Source organism: Opisthocomus hoazin, chromosome 10 (assembly GCF_030867145.1).
Source record: "Opisthocomus hoazin isolate bOpiHoa1 chromosome 10, bOpiHoa1.hap1, whole genome shotgun sequence".
Lineage (NCBI taxonomy): Eukaryota > Metazoa > Chordata > Aves > Opisthocomiformes > Opisthocomidae > Opisthocomus > Opisthocomus hoazin.
This window is the reverse complement of record NC_134423.1, coordinates 33154713-33174251: the sequence shown is the minus strand read 5'-3', so window position 1 is coordinate 33174251 and position 19539 is coordinate 33154713. Positions and strand designations below refer to the sequence as shown.

At 40.0% G+C, this 19539-nt stretch overlaps 1 protein-coding gene across 2 annotated transcripts in view; it reads right to left on the bottom strand.

The window, feature by feature from the left end:
* Nucleotides 1–258: 258 nt before the first annotated feature.
* Nucleotides 259–19539, bottom strand: part of IQGAP1 (IQ motif containing GTPase activating protein 1) — a 77172-nt gene continuing 57891 nt past the window's right edge. For both annotated transcript variants that reach the window (XM_075432183.1, XM_075432184.1), the window contains exons 24-38: nt 18891–19046; nt 18568–18731; nt 17160–17384; nt 15752–15892; nt 15574–15658; nt 13088–13320; nt 12165–12297; nt 11688–11790; nt 10428–10563; nt 8460–8547; nt 7804–8016; nt 6551–6717; nt 5499–5621; nt 4484–4592; nt 259–2740 (exon numbers count right to left, since the gene is read on the bottom strand). In XM_075432183.1, the coding sequence (XP_075288298.1) occupies nt 2627–2740; nt 4484–4592; nt 5499–5621; nt 6551–6717; nt 7804–8016; nt 8460–8547; nt 10428–10563; nt 11688–11790; nt 12165–12297; nt 13088–13320; nt 15574–15658; nt 15752–15892; nt 17160–17384; nt 18568–18731; nt 18891–19046 (2190 nt within the window). In that variant the 3' untranslated portion in view covers nt 259–2626. The remainder of the gene's footprint in view (nt 2741–4483; nt 4593–5498; nt 5622–6550; nt 6718–7803; nt 8017–8459; nt 8548–10427; nt 10564–11687; nt 11791–12164; nt 12298–13087; nt 13321–15573; nt 15659–15751; nt 15893–17159; nt 17385–18567; nt 18732–18890; nt 19047–19539) is intronic.

Here is a 19539-nt window from a genome sequence, read left to right as displayed (position 1 = left end):
AGGTCTGCACCTCCACCCTAGCTGTGTCATGTCATCCATTGTGTTTCTCACACCATGGCCATGCCCCCAGGCACGAGAAGGGCCACGACTGACTCGCAGAGGAGGTGGGAGACCTGGAGTCACCCTGGTTTCCCTGGTGCTAGTGCAGTCTAACCGTGCTCACCGATGGCGGTGCTTGCTGCTGCAGCACTGTGCCCGGGGCCCAGCTCCTGTTCATGGTGGCTGCCTGCAGTCAGGAGTTCACACAATGCACATGGCGACAAATGACTTTTTACTTCGACATGAGTTACAAAGGCTAATTTTACCAGGAAAGAAAGAAGACACACTTTGTACTTGCAGCTACTCCCATGGTAAATACAGTAGTGTAATGAACTAAGCAAAGCTAAACCACCAGTACATTTAAAAATATATATAATTAAGTGCTGAGATTAGATCTTTTAATAGAGCTTTTCCTTTAAAAAAAAAACCAAAAAACTCCACAGTTCCATACTGTTGCTCAGCTAAAATGAGTAGACTCTTTCCCATTTTTAAGATTATTTCAAAGAACTGATTTGGGTTTTTTTTCAATTTTTGACAAAAACTTTTTTCAATAGATGTAGGCAACAAAGGAATTACTGTAAATCACGTAGTAAGGATGCTTTCCTCATGGGTACTACACAGGCATCTAACACATCATTACCTCATCCCTGAATCCCAGCTGGCTTATAGCTGAAATTTATTTGGCAGACATTTGGAAGTACTGAAAGTATAGGAAAAAAAGGGGAGAGAAAGGAAGGGGAGAGAAAGGAAGGGGAGAGAAAGGAAGGGGAGAGAAAGGAAGGGGAGAGAAAGGGGGAAAAGAAGAAAAAGAGGGGGGGGATGATCAACTCCTGTGGCTTGAGAGCTTGCAGAGCTGCATTTTCCTAACAATCATTTTATAATGTTCTACCATTATCATCATCCCCAAATCAAAGGAACTAATTTTTCAAGTCGTTCTGCAATATAGCAAATTCAGAGGCAGGAAAAAAATCCAACCAGAAGAAAACAAAACAAACAAAAAAAAAACCACAAACACGAAAAAACAAGGCAAGACCTTTATCCCATTTCAGACCTCTTCAGATTTCAGCGGAAACCCAGTTCTGAGGTATCTCTGTTTCAGATGACCTGGACCACAAATATCTTTCTTGGGTTTGGTAAGTAATTTTTGTTACTGGGTTGGACGGTGCATGCACCAACACTAAAATATGTTTAAATATAGTCTACATACCGGCAGGTTGAAGTAAATATTTGCTTCCGAGAGGACTGCAGAAAAGTTATCCTCAGGGATGCAGCCATTTCAAATACTACGAGTGTCTTTCATGAGAAAAAAAGATCTAAGCTGAAATAACTAGCTCAGTGTAGATCAGAGATAAAGCAGCCTAACTGAACTCAGTAATCTGAAGGAACAACACAAGTGACCTATGAATAACTTTAAATTTGCAATTAAAAGATATGTCCCTTTTTTTATAAATAAAAATGTTCGGAAAAAAATTGGGGGGAGAGGTGGAGCAACCACTGAACTTAAAGGTCATATACATTTTTTTTAAAGAGTCTCTGCATTTTTATTGGGTATGGCAGAACAGACAGCACCACCACCATGGTGAAAAAAAACCCCAACAAACTACTAAAAGCAATGGGAACTTGAGTATAGCTAGAAAAAATTACCTTTTTAAAAGCTAATCTGTTTAAGATAGTCTTCTTCCTTTGACAAGTCTGCAGGTAGAGCCTAACATTTATTGCATCAGATACAGATATATAGAACATTGCTCTAAACTTGAAAAAAGTTATTTTTACATTTCAAATGCTTTGCAAGCAATATTAAAAGTTAACAATTCTCCAGAAATTTTTTAAAAGGATTCTTTTCATCTGTAAGCACTAGTAAATACATTCCATGGTCCCTCTATTTAAGGGGCCATCTGTAAATTATTACAGTGTGATAAACAGAAACAAATCAAGAAAAATGAGATACTAAAGCTGTTCTGTGTGGCTATAGTACACGATCACGAATAGTTCAGCAACCATTTATGATGCTTACTGATTTCCCCAGACTGTAGTAGGTCTATCTTGGAAATTGGCCGCTGCTGCTGCCGCAAGCTCGCAAACAAATGAGTAACCTGGACCTTGACCATTTTTTATTTTGGTCATTGCTGTTAGAGAATAATTGGAAGTCCGAATACAATCTGCAACTCTTTTTTGCTTTCAGGAAGAGGCAAACCAACTGCTGTACAGTGCCAGCTTTCTCTTCACACAGGCAACAAGAATTCAACCTTCACGAAGCACACAATTAGGCAAATAAAGCATCCGGATGCCCTAAGTATACTCTAATATTAGTTTAATCCCCAGCGCTATGTAAAAATACATTCTAAATTAACTGCTTTTCAGGGCACCTTCAAAGTTGAAGATAAAGATCATAAATAAACAAGAAACCAACTCCCTGCAGACTCAGTCAGGGTTGTCAATTCACAAGAGGTTCTTAGTCCTCCTTCGTGATACATTTGATATATTTTAGCACAGCATAGGCATATTCTGATACATAGCTATGTCATTAAAGTTGTATATGCAGGTTTCTATTCATCTCCCCTTTCACAGACTTGCTGGCAGAGGTTGGTTACTTCCCATAAAATTTCTTATTCAGAAGAAAGATCAGAAGGTTGACATTCACTTTTGCTCTGTCGAACAACTTCATGACCGCAACACCTTCATACTGCAGCTGCAAAAGATCCTGCCAAAAAGAATACCTTTATGAGTGAGGAACCCTCAAGACCTTATGAAGAATATACAACACTCCGTGGTACGGTAGGTTTTTGCGGAATATCTATCACAAAGTACATGGCATAAGATAGAAAAACGAGAGACTTGTTAAAGATACGCTCATACTGCATGAAAAATAAAGGTGCTCTAAGGCATTCAAGATCTTAATTTTTTAATCTGTGTTTATTAAAAAAAAATTATGAAAGAGGGCAGAAATAGAAGACCATTCTAAGAAAGCCAAATTTCAGATCTAGCCATCTCCAGGCTTCTCCTTTGCACAGTAGCCATAAAGTTGTTCTAACGTTTAGAAAGGCTCTCCTATGTGCCTCACTATATTTTGTACCCATGAAATATTACAACATTCCACAGCACCACTTTCTAAAAATCTTAGTTGCCAGAGGTCTCAGGGAGGTGGTTTAGAGCACTGCAATCTAGGGCAGAGAAAGAAATGACATCTCTGTTAGGACTATGTACATGATACTGATTTGGTCTCTCAGGCGTTTATGTAGGTGGTGTTTCTAGTTACACTTTGCTCTTGTCAGCAATGCATCTGACAGAGCAATAGGACTCCCTGCACTGATTTATCTCAGCAATGAATTTCTTTCAGCAAGCCTGCTGTTGAAAAATACGTATTGGAGAAGGCGTTCAGGTAGTGCAACTGCAGGGAATCACTGTGTGTGTTCCAAAATCTGAATCTGGCTCCTGCAGCTGTCCAGCCTGGGAGACACTGGAGTAAACAGTCATAAAGCTGTTTCTGCTGCTTTCTGTAAACATTTTGGCACTGGCAATGCAAGTCTTTTTAACTGATACCACTGTTAATGCTATACTTGGATAACCAATGGCAGTTCCCTCGTTGCTGTCCTCTCAGAACATCTGCTTTTCCTGCAAAGCAGTGCTACAAAGGCATAGAGGCACAGAACATAAGTGCCTGAGGAGCAAGCGACCTCGGGTAGCCCCATGAAGTTCATGACCAGCTCTGACTGGTTAGGACCAGAATGAACTGGGGGAGTCCTCGGAGCACACAAACAGCATGCGCGAGTCAGCTGTTCCTCCCAGCAGCCAGTTAGGTGGCATGGACTTACTGCAATGCAAGGTGCCCTGCACGCAATCTGTTTTGAGACTTCTGAGACATGCACGATTAACAAACCCAATGATGCTGAAGTTGGGTGGGGGGTGGGCAGGGACAGAAGTGGAAGAAGGGGACCGAGACACCTGGCATAACAGTGCTGGCGCGGGAGGAAGAACAGGGAACCGTTTGGGAAGAGGTCAGTCAGTATGCCTGTTCCGGTAGCCTGGCCAAAGGTTGAGGACTCCCAAGAACTGTATGGCTAAAGAAACCAGTAAAGTGTAGGGCAGCAGAAAGAATACCAAGATGTGATGACTGGCTGAAGCCACTACACCCAAGCCCAGCTGACCGCAGCCACAGACTCCTGATCTCTCTGCTGTAGCAGGAAGTTGACAAAAATACATGCACTGATTTTGTGTGAGTACATGCAAGTGTAACTAAGAACACAGACTGACATCAGGCTTTTGTTAGTAAAGAAACAAAAGCAGTCTGAATCCCCTTTTTGCATTGCATCTGTTTTACCTGCAAGAAATGGGTTGGTTTTGAGAGCATTTTTCAGACTGTTCAGGCAGAAAACATGTAATTATTATTTTGATGAAGTCTGCCAAGCTCAACTTATATGCCACTACTGAACAGGACAGTTCTTACCTGATAATGTAACATAAAGGTCTCCATCTGTACCCCCATGAATTTTGCTTTTACCTCGAAATCTCCTACTTCTTCGGTTGGACTGATTTCAAATATCACATTTTTAAACCTATGAAATTTAAGAAATTAAAAACCACAGTTCATTACTGAACACAGATTTCCTGCTGAAACACGGAGAGAATATACGAGATGAAATCTGAATATAAATTTCTAAGAATTCTATTCTTAGCTCTTTATTCCAGATCCCTATTCGGAATGAGACCATAAAAGCCGACCAGACTCAATACAACAATGAATGGAAACCTAACAGATTCTATGTCCAGTAGATCACACCTTCACACAGGCATAGTTGAAAATACGGTAGTTTAGCCCGTGCAGTCTAAACAGTCTACTTTTGTGCTGCATATCCATGCCTCATTTAGTATGCAAAGTACAAAATATGATTCAGGGTTGAATAAAAATTCTAGTAACAGGCAGCTTTTCTATATTCCACAAAATACATATAAAGTTCTCACAGCTAGCATACTGCAGCTGGACAGACTCAAGTTAGCATTAAGACTCCAGCTGAGCATTAAGTGAGAGCTATTAACCACAGTAGCAATTCACCCGAGGAGGTACCCTTCTGTGACCGTGGGGGTGACAGGGAAGCGGCAGGTGGGAAGAGGATGTCATGTTTAAGTCCTGTTGCACTTTTCAATCAAAGACCTGCTTTGTTTCAACCAGAAAGAGAACTAAAAAGTGATCACTATGCGAGGTTTCTTGGCCTTAAGGATGCCAGCTTAGATCGCCAAAACAATTTCTTCAGCTTTAAAACCTAAGTCTACCAGCAATGCTAAATTCCAAGAACAAAACAACATGACAATCCGTCATGATCTCAAACAAACCGCAGAGCTTCTTTTCCTCAACTGACCGCACCTAGACTAGTTCGAACAAAGAGACAAGAACTCAACATGCCTGTTTTCCTCTCCCTCTGAGAAGGTTATTCAGCTCTAAAGAGTTTTAAAAAGATACTCACTGGCTAGCTTGCAGGTCCTCAATCTCTAAAAGTACTCCCTTCTCATGAAGTCGAGCTGCTGTATATTTTAAAGATATCTTTTTACTGTTTTTGCCTTTCATCTCCCGAGGTTTCTTAGAGACTCTGAAAAAAACAACAACAACAAAAAAAACTAACAAAAGCAAAAACCACCCAAACAAGATGATCAGTCAAACGAGTAAAGATATTTTGGACAGCAAATATTTAATCCTATTTGGATGAGGGGATAGAACCAGTATAGTTAATCAATTGTGACTAACGCAGCTCACAGATGATGTACTTCTACTAATGAGTTTATCTACAAAGCAGCTGCAGCTCAGATCAGATCTTTGCTTTTCTACTACTTACCAATAACTCTTACCCTACAGTAGAAGAAAAAAAAACAAACAAATAAACAAAACCAAAAAAAAACCCCACCCCAAAACATAACCACATGGTACTTCATAGAAAGCAGTACAATCCGTCATTAGGCAAAAGAGGTTCCGGTGACAACTGACACGCAGGAGGCTGAGATTACTCAGTAACTTTCTAGCCTCAGTTTTCACTGGCAGTTGCTCTTCTCACATCTCACTGAGGAGAAAGACACTTTTTTTTTTTCCACAGGAAAATGTGAATTGTCTTGGACTACAACAACTGACTCCATTTGGGATAAAAAGAGGACAATTCGCAATCAGTGCTTTCCTTGTAGGTAACTGTTATTTTCATTCTCTGTGCCTAGAAAGGGTGACAGGACAGACTGACTGAGCAGCATGTGCATTATCTGGGCAACCTCCTTCATTCCCACTGGACTCTCCACACTCCCCTCTCCTAGAGGGACCAAAATTCTTTCAAGTATGTCTTTTTTACTCCGTTCGGGGCATGGCGCTCTCCATGTATTTTCCCACCGCTTATGAGACTCTCGAACTATCACTGCAGTAAAAAGCTTGGCCACAGAGCTTTAGGCAGATTGCATTATCATTCTTCTTAGCAACAACCTATACATGCTTTCTGTAAGCAGCACTTCTAGGGCCACAGCATGGTTCCAAGATACTTACTTGCCCTTGCTGGCCAGGTTATCCAAGCAGGTTTTGATGTAGCTTTTGTAATAATCCACTTGTTCCCCATAAAAAGTAGCTTTGGAGTTCAAGGCACTGTATGTCTGCTGTAGCTTCACCAGCTCCGCCTTTCTTCTCTGACGGTATCTACGCTGATTTCGGATATCCTATGCCACAGAGAAAGACAGGCAAAGACCTAATAGTCATTCGAGCTCTTCAGTTGCTGGAGCCCGGAGCAGAGAGTATTTGAAACGTACCGTTTGATTTTGCTTAGTCTTGCTTCATGCTACAAGCTGGCACTCTCAGTTGCACTTGCCCCATTTTAAGCGTTACCACCTCTTCTCTGTGTTGACTATTTTTGGAACTAACCAACTCTATACAGCAGTTCATTTGAACCTTCTGCTGCTTTCTCAAACTTCAATGCTGTCCTAGTTGCAATGACTACAGTGGGCGCTGACAGTACGTGATCTAAAGGAAGGCTGCAATTTTTGCCACCGCTGGACAGGAAAGGTGTACTACAAATGAAGCACTATAATCATAGCAGTGCATGGACATTCTTATCTTTCTTTGTTAGTCAACTGTCTTTAAGCATACGTTACCTTAATACCTGAAGAAAAATATCACATGTTCAAGTTGACTTCTATTTTCATTTTTGATACATATTAACAACACTATGATTAATTCTAATTGGATCCCTAAAGGCAATTATTTATTCACTTTATGTACATAACACTTCCCAGATACTTTGTTGGTAAACGTGATATAAAATACATTGTCATCGTAGCAACGTACAATAGTACTGGATCACTTTTCCAAGTTTTTCTCAGCTCCCCTCTTTATCATTTAGGTATTCCTGAATGGGTACATTTAAATAAAAATAACAGTTAAGATGTCTTTAAGTTGTGCACAAAACTTGCTCGTGTGAGTAAGTTTGTAGAGGCATTACTTAAATTAGTGACAAGGAGCAAAAAAAAGAATCACACATCAGGACTTCCCCTCCAAGTTATAATGCTTTTCCTTCAAGTGCCTGAGATTCTGACAACACAGTTATTTGAGAAAACACAAACTTCCCATAAAAATAAAGGACTTCTCAAATGCCAAGAGATGGAAATGCTGCGGCAAAAGGTACGCTTCGTGTCTGTAAATTAGCTACTACAAAACTTACTTCTCCTGAAAACTCATGCCAGTTTCACAACGCTGCAAGCTATGGGAAAACTCCACTACGATTACTAGGAAACTGCCGATTGGCATACCTTTGCGATGTCATTGATTAGTTCCTGGTATTTATTTTTCGCATGCACTGTCCCCAGTTCTGTCAATTTCTTCAGGCCTGTCTTGATTTTATCTTTTTTTTCTTGAAGGTTTAAGTTGCCATCTTCCTTTACAGACACAGATTTTTTCATCTTATCAGGAGTTTTAGCATCACGAATGGCCCGTTTCTGCATAGCTCTTTGATGCTCCGCTTCCTAGGAAAAGACAAAAAAAATTAGAAGTTCATAAGCAGATCAATTTTAAGGTGACAAAGAACCAGACACTGATTGTCTGACCTCCGGCATAACATAGCATAAAGGGTTTTGCTTGGTCATTCCTGTACTGACTCCAATGAATCCACATATTGATGAACGCACTCCACATAAGGGAATCAGCAAAAGCCTATCTGCCATTTAAAACTGTCTTCTAGATACACAGTGGCTAGCAACTACCAGAGGAGTAAGCTTCACACATACAATTTATTTCCATTATATTCTCTCATTATTATTGCTACACACTGCTCCAACATCAGTGGAGACAGCCTCACTGCAATATAATAATAAATTGCAATAAATACAGATTCCTAAATATACCCACGTATATCTAGATAGATGACAATTTCCTAGTCTAAAAAGAAAGCAGGTAAAGAACTTCATACTTGCTCTGAAGTAGCTTGAGTTTCCAAGATTTCAGTCAGTGTTTCCCCTGGTTGGAAGCGGATTACATCAACAATTAAACGTTTTGTGCTGCAAAGAAATTAAGGAGAATAGGAGAAAAAAAAAACAAACAACGTAAACTGAAAGACTTACAATACTGTTCTATTCTGCAATACCACCAACGTTACCAGCCTACCTATAGTCAGATTATCACTGGATACGCACTTAGGTAGTCATAGGCTAGATTAGACTAGACCAGAACCCTGAGAAGTCCTTTACTTTTTTGACAGTGTGTTATCACAAACTGGTTCCCTGAAAGGTTCATCTATGTAGTACATAGGACTTGCTCCCCAGTACCTCCTCAAACAGCAAGGATGTTACCCCATGTAGTCCAATGCAGCCCCAGTACTGCCATGTGGACCGCAGAGGCTGCAATTCCAAGGTGAAAGGTAAAGCAGTTAGCAGCAACAGTGAATTTGTGCAGCCAGAGAAAGTCTGTAATATTACCCATCCACAAATGCACTTCAGTCCTTTGAAACAGGTATCAAAAAAACTCCTCAGGACTATTTTCTTATGTGCACGGTAACTGAGACAAAGCAGATCCCTGACTCCAATTCGGTGACAGACAGGGTCGTTCTTTGATCTCAGCTGTGATCTAATTGCAGCCAGTGCCCACTCAGGCAATTGTGTCCTTGAGCCACATGATGAAATCAAACAACACCTTCAGTACTTAGCAGTCAGGCTGGAATGATTTCTGGCAACACACAAAGCGCATCGCGCACACACCTTCCTCATCATCCACAACTTCGACGACTACCAGCACATCTGGTAAATTTTTACTTTTGAAATCAATGTCACCTTCTTCTGGCAGCAGGGAAATACTCATGTATGTTTTGAAAAGTCCAGTTAATTTAAACTTATTTTTGGAGGCAAGATTTTCTTATGGGAGATCACTGGTCCATCTAGGCCAAGTGTAAACCGACTCGAAGAAATCTCAGTTAAAACTATCTAACATCTGAGCAGGAATGCATCAGAGCAGGTAAATATGCATCTGAATCTCAGGTAGCTCTGCTCTACACATCTCAGCAACAGGGATTTGCTTAAAACTGGCCAAGACTCAACATTAGTACTAAGTCCTCTGGAACAAAGAGTCCAGCAATAACTAAATCATTAACAGTCTAATAACACCTCTACTTCCCAAAAAGGCTATTAGTCTTCACCTATTAAGACTCAGGTTTGGGGGATAGCGAGTGCAGAGAAAAGGGCATCGCATTATAAACCAAGAGAGCAGCAACAGGAAAAATACCCTGAAGAGGTATTTCCCATAGACAGGTGAAAGCTACAGGGAGAGTACTGTAAGTTACCATTATCTCCTGCTTCACTAACAGGATACAGACATAATCCGCTCAAAGGCTGTGTAAAGAGGCTAATTCCACAGGAACTAGCAAACTTAGCATTATTCACATACGCTAGGCATTTAGTTACCCTTAAAATTTCCATGTCACACATACTCTATTGAAAACATTCACACAGGGCATTATATTGGCAACACAAATATTGATTCATCTAAATTTTACAGTAATTGAATTCAGAGTTAAAACTCAATTGTGATGAACACTACGGATTAAGATGATCTTTACAAATTATTCACATGCAGGCAAATGAAACTGCTGCAGTCACACTCGCTCACATCTAGAAAGTTTTCTTTTCTGGTAGTTTTCCCCTCCAGAACCATCCAAAATAGGCTTCTGAAGAATGCCAAATTCAACAGTGACAAAGAACTAACAGGAGCAAATTTAAAAGATGCAGTATTGAAAGGAGATGGCTACAAGCTTGGTGTATTTGGAATAACAGTGCCACATTTGTGTAAATTACACTCCAATTCTCTTATTTTCACATGCAGATTAACTGAGAAAATTCATGTTCCTTGTTCTCTTGAGAAACATACCAGGTAGTTACCTCTCACTTACTTCAACAGAATCGTCCTCGCATCCATCTCTGCATTCTCATCACCAGGAACATCAAATTTATTAGTGAGCGTGAGAGAAACTTCAGTCTTTGCTAGCATTTCCCTGTTGGGGTCATTAACACTGCCAGACCCTTCCCCTGTCAAGCATAAAGAGTTTATAGATTAAATCATATTCTTTTTACATTCTCGGCTCCTAGAGCTTTGTAGTTTTTCCCTATGTAACAGACCACGGGAAAACCACACTGTTTCCTGTACTGTCAAAAGGACACCCTAAAAGCCAAAATCAGCTTTTAAAGGCATCATCTTGAATATGTTAGAGTTTTTCTTCACAAAACTGAGAGAATGCACCAGCCAGAAAGGCACCACAAAATCTCTAGTTTGTATGCCTTAAAGATCTGCGTGTATTCCACACTGTATCTCAGCACCTCACTCCACTGAGAAGAGAAGCTGACCTGCCAAAAATACTTTATAAATTAAAAATATGACCATGCCTCTATGTCCGTGTCCTCATTAGAATGATTTTTCCAAGCTAAAAGCGAAGCCTTGTTGGCAACCGAGCTTGTAATCTTCCATTAAACAAAATAAGCTATACTGTCAAAAGGAAATTTTTTATCCTGTCTGAATTTTCATCAGAACAGTTGTTAGGATGCTTCCCCTCCCGTCCCCTCTTTCCGGCTGCAGAAAGATTAAACTCTGACATATTAACCACATCAACACAACGCACACAGAAGAAATGAAACGGGGGAGGAGGGTAAGTTCTAGTTAAACTCAAGGTCTAGTTTCACTCAGACAACTCTTCTTACATTCTGTTCTTTGCCAGCGCTCGGAAGAAAACACGCCAGCAATCATTCCTTTAAAACATTCCAACTTTTCTCATCAAGCCATTTCAAGACAAGCATTTTTCTACCAAAGCATTCTCTCCAAACACTGCATTCGTTTGCCCCCCGACCCACACACTAGACACATGCACACAGCTCCAGTGTAATGGAACAAAGAAAACACATCAAAACACCCATCTGTCTTCTAGAAACTTCTGGATTGGGGTAAGGTGAGGGGGGTGGGGAGGAGACAGGAAAGAACCCTTTTTTTCCAGGGTAACAAATTCTGCAGTCAGACAGAATACACTGGAACAAATCTGCTGCTATTTTTAGAGCGCATTCTCCCAAATGACCTGTGATGATTCCTTAGACAGTTTCTTTACTGCACTTCAAATCATTTAAGGTAATATCACGTATTTCTTAAGTACAATAAACTAGACCACCTATTAAGGACTCAATTGTAGGAACCTCTCCGAGGTCATCCAGCAGCTCATGAATTGGATCATTGTGCTCCGGAGCAATTGCATCTTGATGGTCTAGGAGCAACTAGATGAACAGAAAGCACATTTATGTTGTTAATTGTACATCCTTTTCTAGACAGTAAACTTACATTACTTCAAGCTGGTACCTTTTAGAAAAAGATTTCACTGAACTCCTTTCCAGCCTGAATGATTCTGTGATTCTATGATTCTAATATCAACATTCAAAGCTGTGCCATTATCGCATACTCAAATACTTTCAAACGAAACTTCAAGAAGCCACAAGCAAATTACTTTGTTCTATAAACCAACAAGCTCTTGCAGGCTACAATCAAAAGACAATTTTTAGCCTTGTAGTTGGTAACTTTGTGTTTCAGCCAGAAGCAGCATTTTTTTGTAAGCACTGCTTATAAGAAGCCATTGTGACTGATGTATACTTACAGTGTGTGTATTGATGATTTCGCCAATAGAAATATAAATAACTGGTTTCGTGAGAGTCACCAAGTCAGAATATTCATCAATATTGAATTTATCCTGCAATTCAGGAACCTCACAGGCAGCCTGAAAAAAACGTCTTCAGAAAAAAGGAGGATAAAAGAAGAATGAATATGGCTCAGAGTCACGTAGTGTATCAACAGCATTAACTCCCCACAAAAATCCCAAGCATAATCTCTCTTCTTTAAACTATGGCACATTACAGCACACTACTGTTTGTCAGCTTTAGTTTAACACATCAGAAGTGACCCAGTAAATTCAATTATTGATATTGGCCATGTTGACATTGGCTCATTTTCAGCATTCACAGGACTGGTCTATAGCTCTGGTAACCTTGTTCACACATCCTCCTGCCTCCACTGCAGTGACACCCCTTGCACCCAGCAATCTCTGTTCATCTTTCTTCCAAAACACAAGACGTATAAGACACTGATTCGTGAACAAAAGCTTACTTGAACTGTATGAACAGCTAAATGCCAACCTGCTTTACTCCTGAGCACCACTGGGTTTTCATGTGGATCCAGGGTTCATACAGGACAGAAGAATGTATGTTCATTCTGCTTGTCCATATCCAAAGTATCACGATAAACGTGTGCAAAAGCAACCTTTCTTCTGCAAACTCCAAGTCAAAATACATGACTTTGCAATCTCATTAACATAGAATGTATCGTTCATAAATTCCAGGTACACATGTTATCTGCCATCGTCACTGATGCTTATGGCAGTCTGGAGCGCAATCTCTTATTTTCAACAGACTGCATATTTGACAGAGACAGAATTTATCATATTTAAAATCTATTATTATCCCTTTTTACTCATCATGTTACCCTCTGCCAAACTTCCCAACTTAATCAGCTAAGGCCTTCTACCTGAATTTCTGGTATGACTGCGACAGGTATTCATTAATGATGCTTAGATGTGCATTGTCTCCCATGAACATCTTATTGGATGCGGCATGCTGCAACATCTTTGCAATGGAACCAAGGTTTCTGCGTTGATCCGTGGTCAGCTGACCTCCAGCAGAAAGATCAATGATGTCAAAAGCATCTGGTGCAACAATGGCTGGATTCATGTAGCGATAATAGAGTAAGTTGCCAACAATCTGGGAAGAGTTGAGTAGAGAAGAAACACATCAAGAAACAATGATATAGGACCCAACTGAATTTCACTGAAACTACTCTGACTGTGCTTTACAAATTATCTTCTTGTAAGCCAGAGGTCCCTTCCAAGATAAAGGTTCTGCTGTGCTGCTGTATACAAGCACATCCTATCTCAAAGAATCTACAGTGTACAAAAAAAAAAAAAAAAAAAAAAAATTCATTAAGACACAATATGACAGTCAATACAAAGAGGGAAGACTGAGCACTACTAATCGCAGAATAATACGGCAGCAGATATTCCTCCTATGCATAAAGATTTAAAACTTTAACTTATAAAAGTGTATAGATGGGAGATATTACAAGTCACCAACAGACTACTCATATGAGCATGAGACAATCTATCAGGAGAATTAAACATAATTCAGTCTAACAGAGGGCAGAACAATCACGGTATAGAGGAACCCGGTAATGCAGTTTCAATATTGAACAAGAGCTAACTCTTAAAGAGGTGTGCAGAATTGGCTGCCATCTCTGACAAAGCAAAAATGGTGAGGAAGCATGGCACACCCAGGAGGTAAACTGAGGAAACTACTTTCCATTCCTTCTCCAAAGCCCTTTTCTCTTCTTCAATAAGCCAGCAACATTTTCAGGCACAGACCCCCAGTTAAAAGTTAGCAAGAGTAACTGCGAAACCATTTAATCCAGAGGTAAGAAAATCAGAAGTGCAGAAGACGAATGGCATTTGATTTGGCTTCAAAATCCAATTTACCTAGTCAAATGTGAGCAGCAATAAACCTCAGAGAACCAAAAATAAAGATGTCACATTATCCATATGCTCACAAATATATTTCTAACCTGTATTTGTTATTTTGCCAGAAGTAATTCTGGCAATGAAAAGGAATTAACACAACATGCTGATGTAAAGTGATAGTTCTCATACCACATGCTCTAGTATTTTCTGGTGGTTCATAGAAATTTGCAGAGGGTCAGGTCACTGAATCTTGGCTTTGCCTGCTTGCCACGTGACTTAATGCACGGAAGCGATCTGGGTCTGAACAAACAGCTGAAAACATAGAGAAAAAAACTAGCCATTGCTAAGCAGGCCCAGAAATTAACTGCTTTCAGTAAGGTCATGTTTTTGACAACTATTTCATGCAAGCCCCTGCTGTACTCTCACAGATTATGTTGTGGGATGACAACAGTCAAAGCTGTTTACTACCAGTAATAAGAAAACACATCTGCAAAAGAAACCGTATTAATAACTTTCCAGCTTGTGAGGGGAGAAGAACAGTATATTATATGGTTAGCTTTTGTTGCTAAAAAAACCCAAAATCTACGAGTAGTCATTGCACGCAACTGCAGTTTTGACTTCCATGTGGACAGTTACATTGTTTCCACCAGGATTAATGAAAACCGCAGTTTTCCACCTAAATTTACAGATGGAAGAAATTAATTCACCTGCATAGAAAGAATCGATGTCTCAGAATGGGAAAGCACAGAACTAGAAGAGAGAAGAAAACAGCATTCAGATTGGTAACTATTTTGTAATGAAGCAGAGGCAGAGAAGTTTAAAGAGACGTTGTCAAGTATTCTAAGATCCAAACTTCGTTTTATTAACAAGCGAAGCATTCATGGATATAAAGGCCATCACAATTACCAAAAGCCATAAAACAAAGACGTTTCAAACAAAACCCCAAAGCTATACTCCTCTGAGAGTGCCTACTATTAGGATCCTATTAGTTCTCCAAACCTAGTGAAATGCAAAATACAAAACTGTCTAGACATCATGGAAAGCATCTCTCTACGTGTTGCCATCAAAATATCTTAGAGTGTTACAGATAGGGGAACCAGGAGTATCAGAATTTTGCATACACACTTTTAAACTTGACATTGTCTCTTTAAGAAAAGAGCAGTTGGCTGTGCTCATACCAGCAAAACTAAGGTTTACTTTCTAGGAACAAGAGTACCCCAAGTCAAGAAACCTAAAGGACCAAATGCCCAAGATATTAAAAGCAAAGCGGAAGCAAAAGGATACCTCCTTCTGAACATTTTATTCCATCTCAAGTGACATATATGAAGCTAACAATTAAAAGCCCAATGTGAAACATTTTCTATCCGTAGAAGTACATAAATGAGCTTTATACAGGTTTACATACACTCCTCTCCACACATACACCCAACAAAGAGAAGAATGAGATATGCTTGCCATAGCCAATTTGGCTGACAATTATTCACAAAGATGTTCAGATACTCACCTTCAGAAGTTCATCATCGCCAGCATCAGGAAACTTCTCATGCAGGGAGTCTTTTAGTACCTTGGCAATGAAACGCATTCCGTAACTTCGAGAGAAAGAAAAGGGCAAAATAAGACGGCTGCAAGCACAAACCCACCAACAGCTTCTCAGAGATAATACTGTGCTACACCAGACTCACGGGATTTTGTCCACTGAACTAACAATGGCAGACAGGAACTTGTCTGTCACTGTCCTCATGTTTCTGATTGAAGCATCCAGGCGCGTCCTCACCTCTTCATGATTTAGAGCTTGTTCAGGTGTAACATCATACGGCAGTTTGCTATTTGAAAAAGTCGAAAGCGTGAAGGTGAGTATTCCTCAGGCACATTTCAAGAATTTCTAGCTTGATACAGAAACAAACTTATATTCACTTGGCTACCAAGAGCTGTGCATTGCCTTCAATTAACCTTTTAGGCACTGGAAGAGCTGAAAAATTCTTGCTTTTACTTCCTTTACTCTTCCTTGCGATGGTCACTGCGAGAAAAGGCCCAGCTAACTCAAAGCTGTACCTTTTTTACAGCATGCACACTACGCAAAGAAGTGCCATCTGTGACACGTAGTGGTACTTCAGGCTGCAAATACACTGGTGAACAAGCAAGCTACGCATTTGAATATTAAGATGATAAAAGCTTGGATACATGCCAGAAGCTTGCACAGTATCCATAAAATTGATATAACTTGCTATTGGCAGGAAGCAGTGCCAAATGAGTAGTAATGTTTTCTCCATCAGCTGAAATTACTGCATAGTATTCCAGTGAAGACAGATAGATGAAGCGGGTAACTCACAAAAGGGTCTCCTAAATGTCATGTAAAGAGAAGGACCTGAACACATAGCTTACATTTTTAACACGTCTAGACTTTTGAACCAGGCATACGGCAAGCTGTATTAACAGCAGATTGCTTTGAATGGGGAAACTCACTCATCTTCACATCATCACTTTTGTTTTTAAAGTACGTTAAAAAAACCCCAACACAATAGAACACAATAGAAGCCTCAAGTTCTAGCAAATCACACACACTGAAGAAAAAGAAACCAGAATGATGCAAAACCATCTATCACAGTCCAGTTGTCATTAGTGGCTGATATTAATTAGAAAGACATTAGTACTAAAAGAACTGCAATGCCATGCTTCTCCGCCAGAAACCAAAGAGGTTTTGTTGGCTTGCAAATAGTTACCGAAGTTTGCACAGGCTGTATACGACATGGAGAGACTGACACAGAACTGATTCCCAAATACTTTTTCGTACCATGATTTCTTTTAGGTTAGAGGGCATGTCATAGCTAATTATCGTCAACACAGGCAAACACCAAAGAGCATTTCTTCTTCCATCTCCTAATGAGATTCCCTTTCAATACGCCCACAGTACCATCTCCAGAACATGATCTTTAGAATCCTTGGATGAAGGCTGTCTTGAGGAGATGGAAAACCCGGTATCAGTTCGACAGATGCATGCAGCAAAGCTAAGGATGGTTTGGAACGATTAACTGAGCAGTGTAAAGCAGCCAAGCAATGTTTAGAAAAACACAGTAGTAACAGTTCCCATACCTGGCCTCGCCAGTTTGAGACTCCATCTGGTTAACCCAAGACTTGTAAATATCCACTGGATCAGTTTTGATATTGAGTGATTTGTCATCGATTATTTCCTTCACAACTGGTGCCAGGATCTGTCTCAGGGCATTCTGACCACGGGCACCACGGTTGAAACTTACCACCATTTTAATAACAGTAGGATTCCCAGTCACAATTTCATGTATTTGGTCTACTTTTGATCTGAAGAAGAAAGAATCTATATGAAATATGAGGTACGCATAATTCTGTGAGCTTTAGATATATTTCTCTGCATAAAACAAACCGTTAAAGGGCATCACCCTCACGAAACAGATGATGGAATTTGTACTAAAATCTCAATACAGCAATAAACTACAACATTGTATAAGAACAATACTGGAACACTTCTAAAGACAGACGAGGCAAGAAACTTACAACCTCTGTTTGGGAATGCCAAATGTAACTTGTCAGCACTCATCTCGATGACAAATTAATGCAAATCCAACTGTGCATTCTACTTAAGAGCACAATTAATAAATACAAAGGAAACAGAATCTTTTATGTAGATAAGAAAAAGAACAGCAGGTTTCTTCCAGTATTTAAAATAAGAAAACAAGCAATCGACAACCAAAGCTGCTCCTAGTATACCGCTATGTGAAATACAGCATCAGAGAACGAAGTATCTGCATTGCCCTGGACTGCTATTCCAAGCACAAATTTAAGGAGAAAAAAATCTCTTTTAGAAGTTGTTCTTTGTTTCAGGGTATACACCATCAACGCTTAAAAAGCATTGCAAAGAATGCTTAAAGAGTAGTTCCTCAAAACAAATTTATTGCACTTACTTCTTCACAGCAAGTCATGCAGCTCTGCATCGTAAAGAACTGAAGTCACGTAACACCGAGCTCCTAAGGCCCAACTGATCAAACAAAACATGCCTGAGGACAGCCAGAGTCCCTAACGCTGGCAGTCAATAGAAATGCCAAACAATAAAGCCTCTCGCTTTCAGCATCCTCATCAGCTTTTGGAAATCCAGAGAGCTCAGAGTCAGCTCTCTCCCTGGCCTGTAAAGCCTGAGTTTGCAGTTTGCTGGAGGTGTTTATAACCAGACATTGAAGAATTGAGATTCGACTGAATTTCAGGATGACTTTGCATCATATTAAAAGTAGCTGCCATGTTAAGCAGTGAAATCTTGACTGAAGTAAAAAACTCTCATCCTCAACAGATGTACTCAAGTCTTTCTTTACAGACTATATTAAGAACTGATATGAAATGGGCAGAGGACAACGAAGGGACGGGTTTAGAATTATCTGCATATTAGCATGAGACATAACGTGAAAACTGCCTCAAATCGAGAAAATACCAAAACTAATTCAATAGCAAGAATGTGCTGTATGCTGCCACGTACTTGATCTCTTCCTGCAACGCTGTTTGGAAAAGGCGCAACAACAGATATTCCTCTCTTTGATTGGATGCATAGTTATACAGCGTGAAGATGACAGAATCCATGAACTTTGTGGATTTGTTTTGAGGCATCTGAAAAATCAGCTTGGCCAAGTAGGTTGGGTTAGTCTACAAAAACAAGAAAAATTACTTAGTGTGCATGTCCACACAGGCCAATGTCGCTATTAACTACGGTGGCCGAAAACTACATTGCATAAGCAAAAATTGTGCCAAGACATATAAGCCTCTATGACAAGAGGTTACCGAGCAGCGACAGAAGCTGCTTACCTGAAGTAAGTAGAACAGATGCTGATAGGCTTCCAGCTTTTCTCTCTTCTCTTTGCTCAAAGCTTTCAAACCTCCCCTTTGTTTGTTCAGCATCATCATGTCAGACAGCTGTTCCTTGTTCTTCTTGGTAAGTTTTTTGCTATGAGAAACAACATCCTGGAAAGAAAGAATAGGGATAGATTCCATTCTAAGTGTAAGAGGCAATATTGGAAAACAGTTGCATCTGAGAGCCTACTTCTCTCGTACATTGAAAGGCAGGGTTAAGGTATGCCTTGGACTATTAAAGTGAAGCATTATTCGCTATGGCAGCAATTTATCTGACTAGAAGTACGTGTTCTGTGTTGTCCCCAACTTCCTGAATTTCTACAAAACCCAAGAAGAGTTCGTCACTCTTGGCAGCAACTACTATCAGAGCTGGTAGAATCCCAAAGATACTTGAAAATGCCTTTTTAAATTGGGCTTAAAACCTAAAAATCCTGTTTCATACTCAGTTAGCTTGCTACACCTACATACTCTGATGGCAATGATACTTTTCGCTGCAGGCATCAGTGCAAAAGCTGTAGCCTCCTTCCGAGATTAATTTCACTACACCAGTTGAGATTTGGCACTGGGAGGAGCCTAGCGTCATGCCATCCAGGACCAAATGAAA